This window comes from Mixophyes fleayi, chromosome 3 (genome assembly GCF_038048845.1).
Source record: "Mixophyes fleayi isolate aMixFle1 chromosome 3, aMixFle1.hap1, whole genome shotgun sequence".
NCBI classification, from domain to species: domain Eukaryota; kingdom Metazoa; phylum Chordata; class Amphibia; order Anura; family Limnodynastidae; genus Mixophyes; species Mixophyes fleayi.
This window is the reverse complement of record NC_134404.1, coordinates 15,689,896-15,703,879: the sequence shown is the minus strand read 5'-3', so window position 1 is coordinate 15,703,879 and position 13,984 is coordinate 15,689,896. Positions and strand designations below refer to the sequence as shown.

Sequence of the window (13,984 nt, the reverse complement as noted above, 5' to 3'; positions counted from 1 at the left end):
ACCATCATAACCGAGGCAATACTCTGGAAGCAGTAGTAAATGGAACTGGAACTTGAAGACCACGGGAGAGTTGAGGTGGTCTGAACTCCAGTAGCAGAGATGGAAGCAGCGGAGCGCTGACCCGATGAACACAGGAGAGTTGAGATGAGCTGGAACTCTGTAGAAGCAACGGAGGCAGCGGATAGGAATCAGCTGGCTGCAGACACGTTGAACACCGGGGAGTTGAGGTGAGCAGGAACTCTGTAGAAGCAACGGAGGCAGCGGATAGGAATCAGCTGGTGCAGACACGATGAACACAGGAGAGTTGAAGTGAGTAGGAACTCTGTAGAAACAACGGAGGCAGCGGATAGGAATCAGCTGGTGTAGACACGATGAACACAGGAGAGTTGAAGTGAGTAGGAACTCTGTAGAAACAACGGAGGCAGCGCATAGGAATCAGCTGGTGTAGACACGATGAACACAGGAGAGTTGAAGTGGTCTGGAAACCACAATAGAAATAACAGGAATCAGCAGGAGCTGAATACACGAGGAAACACAGGAACACCTTCAGAGGCCCATGGGAATGAGACTCCAAGAACAGGCCACGAGGTATTGACCACAGGTGCTTTAAATAGGGAGTGTTGCCTGATCAGCCAATTAATGAAAAGTAACAGATACTGAAGGCTTGAAAGGGCTGCACATGCGCAGACCCTCAGGATGGCGGACGGCCACGGTTCCTAAACACACGAGAAGTAGCACTCACAGTCCGGTGAGTGACAACAGCACTACTATTATCTCCTGTGTTATTATTATCAGAGATGCTTATGAGCCATGAACTTTTAAACCTGTGAATACCATCACTCTGCATATCATCGTGTTCTATCTCCACCATCCTCTACTAATACTATCTATAGTAGACAAAGGGATCCACTAAAATTTTTCAGAGCCGTGACAATATCAATGGCTCAAAAATGCGCTGTCCATCGCTTCATCTACAGACCCCGTCTAGGAGTGCCAACCATCACTATCTTGTCATCTCTATTACACCTACCCAGTAACTAGTGCAAAATGTTTGGTTAAAAAACACGAAAGATGTCCTCAGCTTGAATCGCTTGCATCCGCATTGGCATGTCCTTACTGTACATTGCTGTTTTTGAACATGCGCAGAGGAATTTCAGACACATTTGTGTCCGAAGATAAATCACGTTCTATATCTTTATTTCTAGGTATGTTAGGTGGAAGAACCCATGTTTGCAGTACACACCCTCTCCCATTACAGCTTGTCCCCTAAATCAACAAGAATAAGTAATTCAATAAGAAATTCAAAAGCAAATATATTAAGTCTAAAATTACAGCCTGTTCAGTGAAATTCCATTCCTGAAAATTATCAGGAGATTTTATGAATACATCATAGAGCAAAATGTCATACTGCTTATTGTAACAAACTGACTTCATTAAAATGTAACCTGGTTGATTTAGTTACTTGGATATCGGTAGTCAAATATTATGCAAAACTTACAGCAAGCAGTTCTATATTTATTTTAGCTCAATATCATTTACATGTCACAGTCTCATCCTCAATAATTATGAACAGTGCTGGTTGTTTAGGAACTCCACTGAAGTATATGCTTCTAAAAAAGAAATGATGGATTATCCAACTCTCATTTTAACAGCTGCGTCTTGGCTTTTGATGATCATCGGATTATTTCTCAATACATTTATAGAGATAAAAAACTTAATTTGCTGGTGGAAGGGTCAAACTCTTCAAACTGTTGACATTATCATGACCAGCCTGGGAATGGTGAGGATACTTTTTCTAATTTTGTGGATGAGTCGTAATGTAATAAGTGATTATTTTTATAAAATTCCAGCTAATATGTTTATAATATATATTATCACTGCAATAATATTTGCAGAGTTCTGCAGCCTGTGGTGGGGCACCGTGCTCTGTGTGTTCTACTGTGTAAAGATCACAAACTACAGCAACAGATTATTCCTGATACTTAAGATGAACATCTCCAGGTTGGCTCCTTGGCTGCTTCTGACATCAATGATGGTGTCTTTTCTTTCCAGTCTGCCAGTGTTGTACTCAGAACATGACATGAAATCTACTCATCTCATTAATGGTACTGAAAATGGAAATATAACTTTGGAAAGAAAACTCAGAAATGTAGAGATCATTAAGTTTGGTGGATCCTTTATACCATTCATCATATTTTGTGCAGCCATCTCTCTTCTAATTGTATCACTCCTGAAACACACCAGGAATATGAGCAGCAATGTGTCAGGATTCACAAAACCTCAGATTGTTGCTCACACAATGGCGATTATGAATATGGCCTCTTTTCTGTTCTTTTATGTCCTCTTTTTCATAAGTTCCAACTTAATTCCTTTAGCATTCCAACTCCAAAATCCAGTTTATGTTCTCCTTTGCCGTATTTGCTATGTTTCCAACCCAAGTCTGCACTCGGTTATGTTAATAGTCAGCAACGGAAATCTGAAACGCTCCTTTCTTGCTATTCTCTGCTGTTTAAGGAAAATCAACTTGAAGTCGCACATTTTATAAAGTAATGTCTACTGGTTCTCATGAGGACACAAAGCTAACAGCAGACCTAGGCTGTCATATAAATGTCAGTTCAACAACAATTATACAGTTACAATTTAGATACTCCAGTTAGTCAGGAGTCTACTTTTTAATGAGTATTTAAATATTTAGAAAAGATTATCTTTAAATAGGAACAAAAGTATCTGGGAGGAGAAACATTTTATTTATATGTGACCAGTTTCTCTATGTATATGTCATGCTGTAAATCTATTTATTTGTTGTACTATATCTTTATTTATATGTCACACTGTACATCTATTTTTATGTCAACCTGTTTCTCCATTTATATGTCATACTGTATATCTATTTATATGTCACACAGTAAATCTATTTGCATGTCAACCTGTATGTACATCTATTTATATGCTGTACTTTACATCTATTTATATGTCAACCTTTATTTCCATTTATATGTCAACCTATATCTTTATTTATAAGTCAATCTGTATAACAATTTATATGTCATACTGCATATCTATTTATAAAAAAAAGAAAAGTAGGAGTTTTCATAATAGTAAATATCAGATATTGTCTGGAACCCGCTTGTAGGTTGTTGCATGTATCTCCCATGGAAAAAGAAGAGTCACGGGGGGATACTGTTCATCAAGATCTAATCTAAATATTACTTATCATTGTCACTTTCACAGTTGTCTCTGTTAACTTGGAAATCTTTGAAAGTGAAGCAGAAGACATTCTATCAAACCACTCAAAAGAATGAACTTTAAACAATCTCACCAACATGTGGACAGACTCAGTTCATCATAAAATTTGTGAATCCAGACAATCTTTTACACATTCACATTACTTATCTGGCTGAGTTTGGGTGAGACTAACACAGATTTATGTAATGGAGCAATATAATGCTTCTATAATATACATTGTAACAGACTGCTCTGCACTTGACTGTATTGTTCCAGATAATTGCAAAGCTACATTCAACTGCTGCAAATCACCAGTGATCCTTTATTCACTTGAAGACATTTGAGGTTACAAGATAGACAGTATAATGAAATATATGGAGGACCTGTAGTTACTGCAATTAAGATTTGTGTTTATCTGTGGATTTCTGGGATACAGGAGCTATCCAGATGTTACCATCATTGTCACCATCAAAAGGAGACCAGGTAGATACACAAATGCTGTAACTAATAAATCAGCACTTAAAGGAATTGCTCAGAACTGGTTACTGATAATAACAGCAAGCTGGAATATGCTCAGTTAAAAGCACTGGGGTACCTACATCTTCCAAAATAACTACTGACTCAAATCATCGACCTCACAAAAAGGCAGTAGAGTAGCTGCCGAGGAGAGTGGGTGGGGGGTGAGCGTTGTGTCAATCAAAAAAAATGAAAGCAAAAATCAAGACAGACTGAACCTTATCCTTTCATTTTGCTCAATACCAGCATTTCATCATCATCATCATCATCATTATCATCAGCATTTATTTATATAGCTTCAGCAAATTCCATAGTGCTTTACAATTGGGAACAAGCAGTAATAAAACAATATTGGGTAATACATACATACAGAGAGGTAAGAGGGCCCTGCTCGCAAGGATACAGTCTATGAAACAATGGGAGTTTTATTACATGAGGGTAAGTGCTACATAATATTTTGTACTGGTCAGTATAGAATACAAAGATAAAACATACTTAGTGGACTATATGATTAGTCACACAGCAATGTTGGTCACAGAGTTGTTGACTTGTGTTAACTGTAGATGGTGGTAATAGGGTATCCTGGGGGGATCAAGAGGTTGGTTGAGAAATATTATAAGCTTGGCTGAAGAGGTGAGTTTTCAGAGAACACTTGAAGATTTGAAGACTAGAGGAAAGTCTTATTGTGTGGGGAGGGATTTCCATCAGATGGGTGCAGCCCGAAAAAAGTCCTGTAACCAAGAACAGGAGGATGTGATGAGAGTGGAAGAGAGATGGAGATTTTGTGCAGAATGGAGGTGTTGAGTTGGGAGCTATTTTGACACAAGTGAGGAGATGTATTTTGGTGCAATTTTGTTGATGGCTTTGTATGTTAGTAGAAGAATTTTATATTTGATTTGTTGAAAATCAGACAACCAATGTAGAGACTGACAGAGTGGCTCAGCAGAGGAAGAGCGATTTGCAAGTTAAACCAACTTAGCCATTGGTACAAAATAGATTATAGGAGGAATAGTCTGATTTGAGGAAGACTAGTGAGGAGGGAATTGTAATAGTCGATAAGGTAGATTATGAGTTTATGAATTAAAGCTTTTGCAGTATCTTGTGTGAGATATGTGCATATTCTCTAAATGTTTTTTTTAGATTTATGTAACTTGATGTAAATATAGAGTTGATGTGGTGAACAAAACATAGTTGTGAGTCAAGGATTACACCCTGCGGGGTTGGGATGTATGGTCATGTTGTCAATAGAAAGAGATATGTCAGCTAGGTAGCTTCTGTTGGTGGGTTGGAACATTATTAACTCTATTTTTGAAAGATTAAGTTGGAGATGGCGAGAGTGCATCCAATATGAAAATGCAGAAAGACAGTCAGTAGCGCAAGACTACACAGATGGCGAGAGATCAGGAGAGGATAGATAAATTTGTGTATCATTCATGTAGAGATGGTAGTGAAATCTAAAGAGCTTATTAGTTTTTTAAGAGAAGTTGATGCAGTCTCTGTGGATTATAGAGATCGAACGCCTGACTGAAAAGAATCCAATAGGTTGTTTGTGGTAAGAAAGTGTGTGAGGCGAGATTGGGCAATTCTCTCTAGAAGATTGGAGGGGCATGGAAGCTGAAAGATGGGTAGGTAATTTGAGCGAAAGGTTGGGTCAGAATTTAGTTTTTTTCAGAATAGGAATAAGCACTGCATGCTTGAATAGTGATGGAAACAATACCAGTAATGAGAGAGAGTTATTATGGATTGTAGTTAGAGGTGGAGTGAGCACAGGAGACAAGAATCAATCAATTTGTGATGGTATAGGTTCAAGAGGACAGGTGATAGAGGTGGAAGATAAAATGAGAGTAAATACTTACTTTTCAATTATGGGATAAAGATTTGAGTAATGGTTTGACTTACATTTTATACATAGATATTCATTGCCATTATTTTTTGCTTTTAATTTTCCTTATCTTTATATTTTTAGGTCTGAGATCTTCCTTTGTGGCGCAGCTGATTGCAATGCCACAATGATTGTGCTGTGGTATAAACGCCTGTGAGTATAGTGCACACTTGTTCCTCTGAAGACATTTCAACCATATTACTTGTTCAGCGAAATGCATCAGTAGACAAAGACCACTATCCTGTATATTTAATCTATTGAGGTTTTGGAAATATGAGCATTCCACCGTAAAGGTTATTAGCAGAACTTTGACATTTGATTGAGCGCTATTCATATATGGAAGTAAATCTGGATTGCACTTATGAGTGAGGAGTAATTCATTTGTGATTCAATATGTTAGAGCCCTACCAGAGGATCCACTGACAGATTTTTTCTGTATTGGAATTTCATTTTCATGTGCCGATTGTGAACGTATACAACGTAAATCTATGAGAGGTCCGGATTATTTCCATTAGTGAATAATCATCTAAATTCAAGTTACTTTGCTACAGAACTTCCCTGGAACTTGGTGATTGACATTTTTACTACCTGCGTCTGACTCCAATTTTCATCACCATCATCATCATCAGCTATTTATATAGCGCTACTAATTCCACAGTGCTGTACAGAGAACTCAGTCACATCAGTCCCTGCCCCATTGGAGCTTACAGTCTAAATTCCCTAACAAACACACACAGACAGAGAGAAAGAAATTATCATCCGTGGGTATATACAACTACGCATGAGGAGCAATATATTTGCAATGCATCTTGCTAAGAACACCCTTTGAGCAGAACTCCTTCAGTTTGGAATAGTTGTAATATATATACTATATATAAAATCTGGCCAGTTATATTGCTCTAATGGTTTCTCGTTGATCTGTATATAAATTAATGTTTGTATTCTGTGACAACTATACATGTGTGCATATGTTTTACCTATTGCGTGTTTAATAAATGTCTATATTTTTAATGCATATACGCCTGATCATTGATTCATAGTTGAAGTGGTCACTGAGCACTGCTGTAACAATTTGTTAGTTGTCTGTTGTTATAGAGGTTTTGCAATTTTTTTTTGCAGATGCTGGTGGCACTAAATCAATTATTGTGATCTTTAATTGAGTGGCATTAGGATTTTTGCTGTTCTGTGTTTACATCTTCATACATGTTTGAAAGCAAGTGTTCTACTACAATGGTGAGATATAGATCAACATATAAATAATTGCACCAACTGGCTCTATCTGATTAATTGCCAATACTTTACATGTTTACCTGTGCCATTTTATATATATATATATATATATATATATATATATATATATATATATATATATTTATATATATACCCTGCATTGCCTGGGTTTAAATCTCCAGGTCACTGAATTGTCAATGAGTTGGATGTGACTGTCAACATTTTAAAAATAATTAGCAGCTTAGCAGCTCTTCCAATACACCCAGGTGAATATCCAGTATCGTTTTTGTTTTTATATTAAATGTTATCCACATTCATCCACTGGAAGCAGGGCTGCCATCAGGGGGGTACAGGGGGCCCAAACAAATTTATTAGGGGAGGAGGCATCCGCCATGAATTTAAGGGAGGTAGCGAGCTCCATTTCTAGGCTGCAGCTTCTCCTGAGATGTGAGAGGTGGTGGGGGAGAGACCCTCTGTGTGTAATTAAGGATGTAACAATGGGCCCCCCTTGTAGGCAGCATGTCTGCCTCCACTCCCAAGATGTCAGGACCCCAGAGAAGCCACCATTTTCTCAAGTCCCAGCCCCCCAGGTGCCCGGCTACCGGACAGAGAGCCGCCACAAGGCAGAGAGGCTCCTGCAGCATCGCTGATGTTTTGTAATTAATAACGTCACAGCGCTGTCAATAGAGGGGAGCCAAAAGGAAACAGCAAAAAGATGCAGAGAGGTAAGTAAACTACTGCAGGGGTTAGATGGTACCAGTGTGGGGGGTAACTGTAGAGAATGGGGCAGGGTAAATGTGGGCTAGAGAATAATTTGAAAAGAGGGTGGGGTGAGAGAGGGAAGAATGCGGGCTCTGCCTGTTATATTTCTACTGGGCCCCACAATTTCTGGTGGCAGCCCTGACTGGAAGGCCCAGAACAGGCTCCCCGGGTGAAAGTTCTGGTGAGTGTACACCAACAGGAGGTCTAGCTGGGATCTCAGTCCCATAGAATGTCGTCTGAAATCCAATGTTACTAGTATAAGAAGTTATCATAAAAATGCTTCAAGTGGAAGACTCAGCCCAGTTTACACAAGCTGGAGGTCGGACCGGGCCCCAAATCCTCCTAAATCCTGGCCAGAATCCGACTGGACCACCTGCATTGGTTTTATCTCAATTGGTTCTGAGGTGTCCAAATGCATAACTGGACAGACAAGCAAACTAAATCCATCCAGTGGAAGACCTAGGACAGGCTCCCTAGTGAAAAGTTCTGGCCAGTGTGTACCGACGGGAGGTCCAACCAGGACCCTAGCCCCATTAAAATCGGGCTAGGTTCCACCTTGACCACCTCGCGTTAGTTTCATCCCAATCAGTGCAGGGGTGTTGAAGATATTTGCGTATAAACATACAAAAAACAAGCAAACTTCTAATTTATATATATATATATATATATATATATATATATATATATATATATATGTATATATATATATATATATATATATATATATATATATTTATCTAGAGAAATGTAGTTGAAAAAAGAAAATAAGCCCAGAACAGGCTATTCGGGTCGAAGTTCTGGTCAGCATAAACCAACGGGAGGTTTGAGCAGGACCCCACCCCTTAGTATGTCTTCTGGCATATAATGTTATCAGTCTGTGAAGTTTTCATCAAAATCCATCCAGTGGAAGACTCAGATCAGGCTCCCCAGGTCAAATTTCTGCCCAGTGTGCACAAATGGGATATCTGACTGAGACCGTAACCCCCATTAAGACCAGGCCAGGTTCCAACAGGACCACATCACATTGGTTTCATCCCAATCGGTGCAGGGGTGTCGAAGATATTTGCTTGCAAACAAAGAAACAAATAAGCTTTTTCATATATAGATAGATAGATAGATAGATAGTTAGATAGATAGATAGATAGATAGATATTTGTCTCAATAAATTTGGTGAAAAGAAAATAGGCCACGAACAGGTTCCCCATGTCAAAGTTTTGGCCAGCTTACACCAACGGAAGGTCCTACTGGGACTTCCCCTCCTAGTGTGACTTCTGGCATCCAATGTTACCAGTCTGTGACGTTTTCATCCAAATCCATCCAGTGGAAGGCTCAGAACAGGAACCTTGGTTCATAGTTCTGCCAAGCGTACACCAAAGGGAGGTCCGACCGGGACCTTAGCCCCCCAACACCTGGACAGGTTTCCACCTCTGATTGGTTTTTATCTCAATCGGTGCAGGGGTGTTGAAGATATTCGACTGCAAATGCAGAAATAAGCAACCAAGCAAAACAAACTTCTTTTTATATATATATATATATATATATATATATATAAAGTTTATTTAGTTTCAATGTCTTTCTCCTAATGATGAAATTATTAGTGTGTTACAATAATTGAATGCTTTTTTTGTTTGTCCACCCGCCTCTTGAGCAATGACCGCAAGTTCTCAAAGAGATTGAGGTCTAGGGAGTTTTCTGACCATGGACCAAAAATTTCTATGTTTTGTTACCCTGGCCACTTAGTTATCACTTTTGCCTTATGGGAAAGTGTTTCATCATGCTGGAAAAGAATTGTTAATCACCAAACTGTTCTTGGATGGTTGAGAGAAGTTGCTCTTGGAGTGTCACAAACTTACTTGCTTTCATGCTGCTGATTTTCCTGCCTCTGTGTACAGCAGCATTTCCTGGTTTGGGTGGTCACATGATCGTGGCTGGGAGGCAGCTTATACTATCCAACGACTCTATTAAGCTCACCTGGACACTGCAGCCTTGTCAGAGCAACAAGTTACCCCTTAGCATCTGGCTCTCCGTGTTTATCCTGTGCTGCATTCTGGTGTTTTCCTGTGTATCCGACTCGGCTCTCCTTTGACTACACTGCTGCTTGTGAAACTGTGTATCTGACCCAGCTATCCTTATCGACTACGCTTCTGCCTGCTCCCCTGTGTATCCGAGCCTGAGTTCCACTGCATACAGCTAGGATTCTTCTGCATGTGCTGTGTTCCTTCAGCTAACAGATCCTACTCCTATGTGCATTGCTACACTACCTCTACAGAATCTATTCCACTTTCCTGCCAGACCTCTTACCAAATGTCTGTCTCCTATCGCGTCAGTGGGCTAACTTAGGGACCACGACCTGCGGACCCCCGGCAGCAAAGTCCATCCTGCCTTGCGGCGGTTCTTGGTAAAGACCGGGGGGTTCGTTAGACTCCGTGCCTTGGGAAAGCCAGCGCTAATACTGACTGGTAGAAATCTCCTGGGAACCGTAACAGGTGCAATCTTACTAGCAGCAATATCCTTGCCTATGAGGCCGTTTTTGTGCAAAACAATGATGCCTGCACGTGTTTCCTTGCAGGTAACCATGGTTAACAGAGGAAAAATACTTATTTCAAGCACCACCCTCATTTTAAAGCTTCCAGTCTGTTATTCTAACTCAATCAGCATGTCATTATGAGTGATCTCCAGCCTTGTCCTTGTTAACATCCTCACCTGTGTTAACAATAGACTCACTAACTTTATGTCAGCTGTTCCATTTGTGGCAGGGCTGTAATGCAGTGGCAATGTTGTTTTTGGGATAAAGTTCATTGTCATGGCAATTCATCTGATGACTCTTCATGTCCTTCTAGAGTATATGGAAATTGCCATTATAAAAAGGCAGTGTCATGATCTGCCTGCAGCATACTGCTTTGCATGGCAGCTCCTAACCTGGACTAAGAGAGGAGGACGTAAGAAAAGAGGTGGCTCTGCAGTGCTTGAACTGGCAGCTGGCATGGCCTCCTTTGCCCTTTTACCCATGGACGAGGACTTTTCTGCCGGGCCTCCAATTCTGGACTATGATTCCGATGAACTCAGACATTTCTGGTAATTGGGCGTCTGGAATCCGCCCTTAAGGGAGGGGGTACTGTCACGATCTGCCTGCAGCATACTGCTTTGCATAGCAGCTCCTAACCTGGACTATCAGACTTTACTATTTTGTGTTCATTTTGTGTCTTAGCAGCAGTACCTCTGCTCATCAGAGGTGCTGCTATTGTGTCTGTTGTGCTCCTAGTACCTTAGGAGTTAACACTGTTCACTAATTATTCCATGCACCTGGGTGTGTTCTCATTTCCCTTTATATACCTGTCACTCCCAACACACATAGCTGGTTATTGATGTCATATCCTGTGGTTACACCCTGTGATTCTTCCTCCTGCATTGTTCCTGTGATTCTACTGCATTAGAATCTCATCATTCATTCTGCTGATCTGTTTCATATGTGAACCTTGGACTTACCTGTGCATTTCCCTGTATATGCTGCCTGAAATCTTCTCCCACCTTCCATTTACCTGCAACTGCTGAATATCTGGTATTTCTGCAAACTTATGATTTCATCACCTGTTTATATTTGCCAGCAATAAACATCGTTTGTTTCTTCACCTATTCATGGCTCTTTAGCTGTATTTCTACGTTGTATCGTGACAGGCAGCAGACTTTGTGAAGAATAACATTTGTGTCCTTCTCAAAACTTTTGGCCATGACTGTACAATCTATTTTGTATGCAGCAGCTAGCTAGATTTTCTGTGCAAATTGTTCTTCCTCTGGTGAGCCACCCTGTCATTCTCTACATTGGTTGCCTGTTTTTCAACAAATCCAATGAAAAATTCTTCTACTAACATACACGGCCATCAAAAAATTGCACCGACATACATCGCACTTGTCTCAAAATATCTACCAACTCGACACCTCAGTGCTGTACAAAATCTGCATCTCTCTTCCACTCTTATCACATCCTCCCATTCCCAGTTACAGAACTTTTTGCGGGCTGCACTCACTTTGTGGAATTCCCTTATTCGCACAATTAGATTTTCCTCTAGTCTGCAAACCTTCAACCGTTTTCTGAAAACTTACCTCACCAGCCAACTTACGATATTCCTCAACCAGCATATTAATCTCCCTAGGTTACCCTATTACCAACCTCTATGTAGTTAACACAAGACAACAAGCCTCTGATCAAAATTGCTGACTTTGCTGGCACTATATAAATAAATGTTGATGATGATGATGATTCTATATATATTGATATAAACAACTTATTACAGTTGCAATTTCACTATTACACAGATAAAACTGTAAATACCTTTCAGCAAAATCAGAGGTAGGGAGACAGAAGTACACAGCTCCTTTTTGTTTTTTTGTTTTTCACTGGTAGATATTGCTGATATTTTATCTCGCTGAGATCTCCAAATATAGAAGCACTCTTCAGACAGTGAATGTAAAAAGCTTATGACCTTTATTCATGTGTGTGTATATATATATATATATATATTGTGGAAAGAGCCCGCTACTGCAGAAGCACACGTGTACAACTACTTCCTTTTTATGGTTCTTTATTGTCAGGATGGTAATAATGTTTTGACACTGTATACTTGCACAGCAATTATGGAGACCCTCAACGCTTACTATACATAGCCCAGCTCTCTGTCCAGATCAGCCAGCTAGCCCAGCGTTGATCTTCCTGAACAATGAAACAAGCAGGGTTTTATACCTGACACTCCTCCCACAGGCCTAGCTTGATGGACAGGTGACACACCCACCTTCTCTTTAAAAGGAAACGCCCATCCCTGGCTCTGTTTAGACTATCAGACCCACCCTGTCTGTTTGCTGAGAGGAAGCAGCTTTTAAATCATGTAAGTAAACCAATTTTAAACTACACATATGTTTTTACCTGGTTTAATCTCCACCTAGGTACATAACTGTGCCAATGTTTTACTCTACTTCCCTGCTTTCTCTGCATATTGCCAGATAAATGCCTCCTTTTGTTACAATATATATATATATATATATATATATGTATATGTATATATATTGTAACAAAGGGAGGCATTTATCTGACAAGAGGCAGAGAAAGTATACAAACAGAATAAAACTTTGGCACAGTTATGCACCTAGGTTGAGGTTAAACCAGGTAAAAACGTATGTGTAGTTTAAAGTTTGCTAACTTACATGATTTCCTCTCAGCAAACAGACAGGGTGTGTCTGATTAGTCCAAACAGAGGCAGTGATGGGCGTTTCCTTATAAAGAGATGGTGGGTGTGTCACCTACCCATCAAGCTAACGCTGGGGGAGGAGTATCATGTACAAAAGCTTGACTGTGTTACTTGTTCAGGGAGATCAATGCTGGGGAAGCTGGCTGATCTTGAGAGAGAGCTGAGCTATGTCTAGCTAGCATTTAGGGTCTCCAAGTATTGCTGTGAAATCTGTACGGTGTCAAAACATTTACCATCCTGACAATAAAACTACATAAAAAGGAAGAAGTTGTTCGCCTGTGCTTCTGCAGTAGCGGGCTCTTGCCACAATATATATATATATATATATATATATATATATATATATATATATACATAGGGAATCTTAGTTCAAAAATGAACAAGATTGAAGTCTGTTTTGCCTTTTTATATTTATATCTTAAAGTCCAGCGCTCTTACACGCGTCACTAATCTTACAATGCTCCTTGAAGAAAGTGTATACTAGGTAACATGCAATAAGGAATGAATACTGGTTGTAAATACTGAAAGTATTTACAGCCAGTCAGAAATCTTATATCTTAAGGTCGAAAAGCATATGTAGGCTTTGCATTTATGTAAACTAATGTCCAGCTAGAGACCTGGGGGTAAATGTATCAATATGCGGGTTCTTCAACACCCGCGTGTTCAGCCTCTTCCACGATTAAATTTCAAGCGTCGCTGCATTGTAAAAGGTTAACTTCCCTTTTCAATGCAGCGCCGCTTGAAATTTAATCGCGGAAGAGGCTGAACACGCGGGTGTTGAAGAACCCGCATATTAATACATTTACCCCCTGGTATCAGTTTAAAATCAGTTACAAAAACCTATTCATACAGCTAAAAACACTGGGTATATGTTAACCCATTATGAGAAACTATTAATTAATCCATCCAACATTTTTTATGCCAAAAATGTAAACTTCCATAATCAAACATATATATATATATATATATATATATATATATATATAATGTAACAACTAAAAATAGCAGAAGCTTTTTCAAATGTTTAAAATAAGCAATCATTATTGTATTTTGTCAGTATTTTTATTATAATTAGAGGTAGACGATGAGAGCATGTTATATTCACATCTAAGAAATTTCATGGTAGATA

At 39.4% G+C, this 13,984-nt stretch overlaps 1 protein-coding gene across 1 annotated transcript; it reads left to right on the top strand.

The window, feature by feature from the left end:
* The first annotated feature begins 1,138 nt into the window (after positions 1 to 1,138).
* On the top strand, positions 1,139 to 2,545 carry LOC142142573 (taste receptor type 2 member 39-like). The gene is made up of 2 exons (XM_075200455.1): positions 1,139 to 1,205; positions 1,896 to 2,545. The coding sequence occupies exons 1-2, from the start codon at positions 1,139 to 1,141 to the stop codon at positions 2,543 to 2,545; spliced, it is 717 nt and encodes a 238-aa protein (XP_075056556.1).
* The last annotated feature ends 11,439 nt before the right edge of the window (positions 2,546 to 13,984 follow it).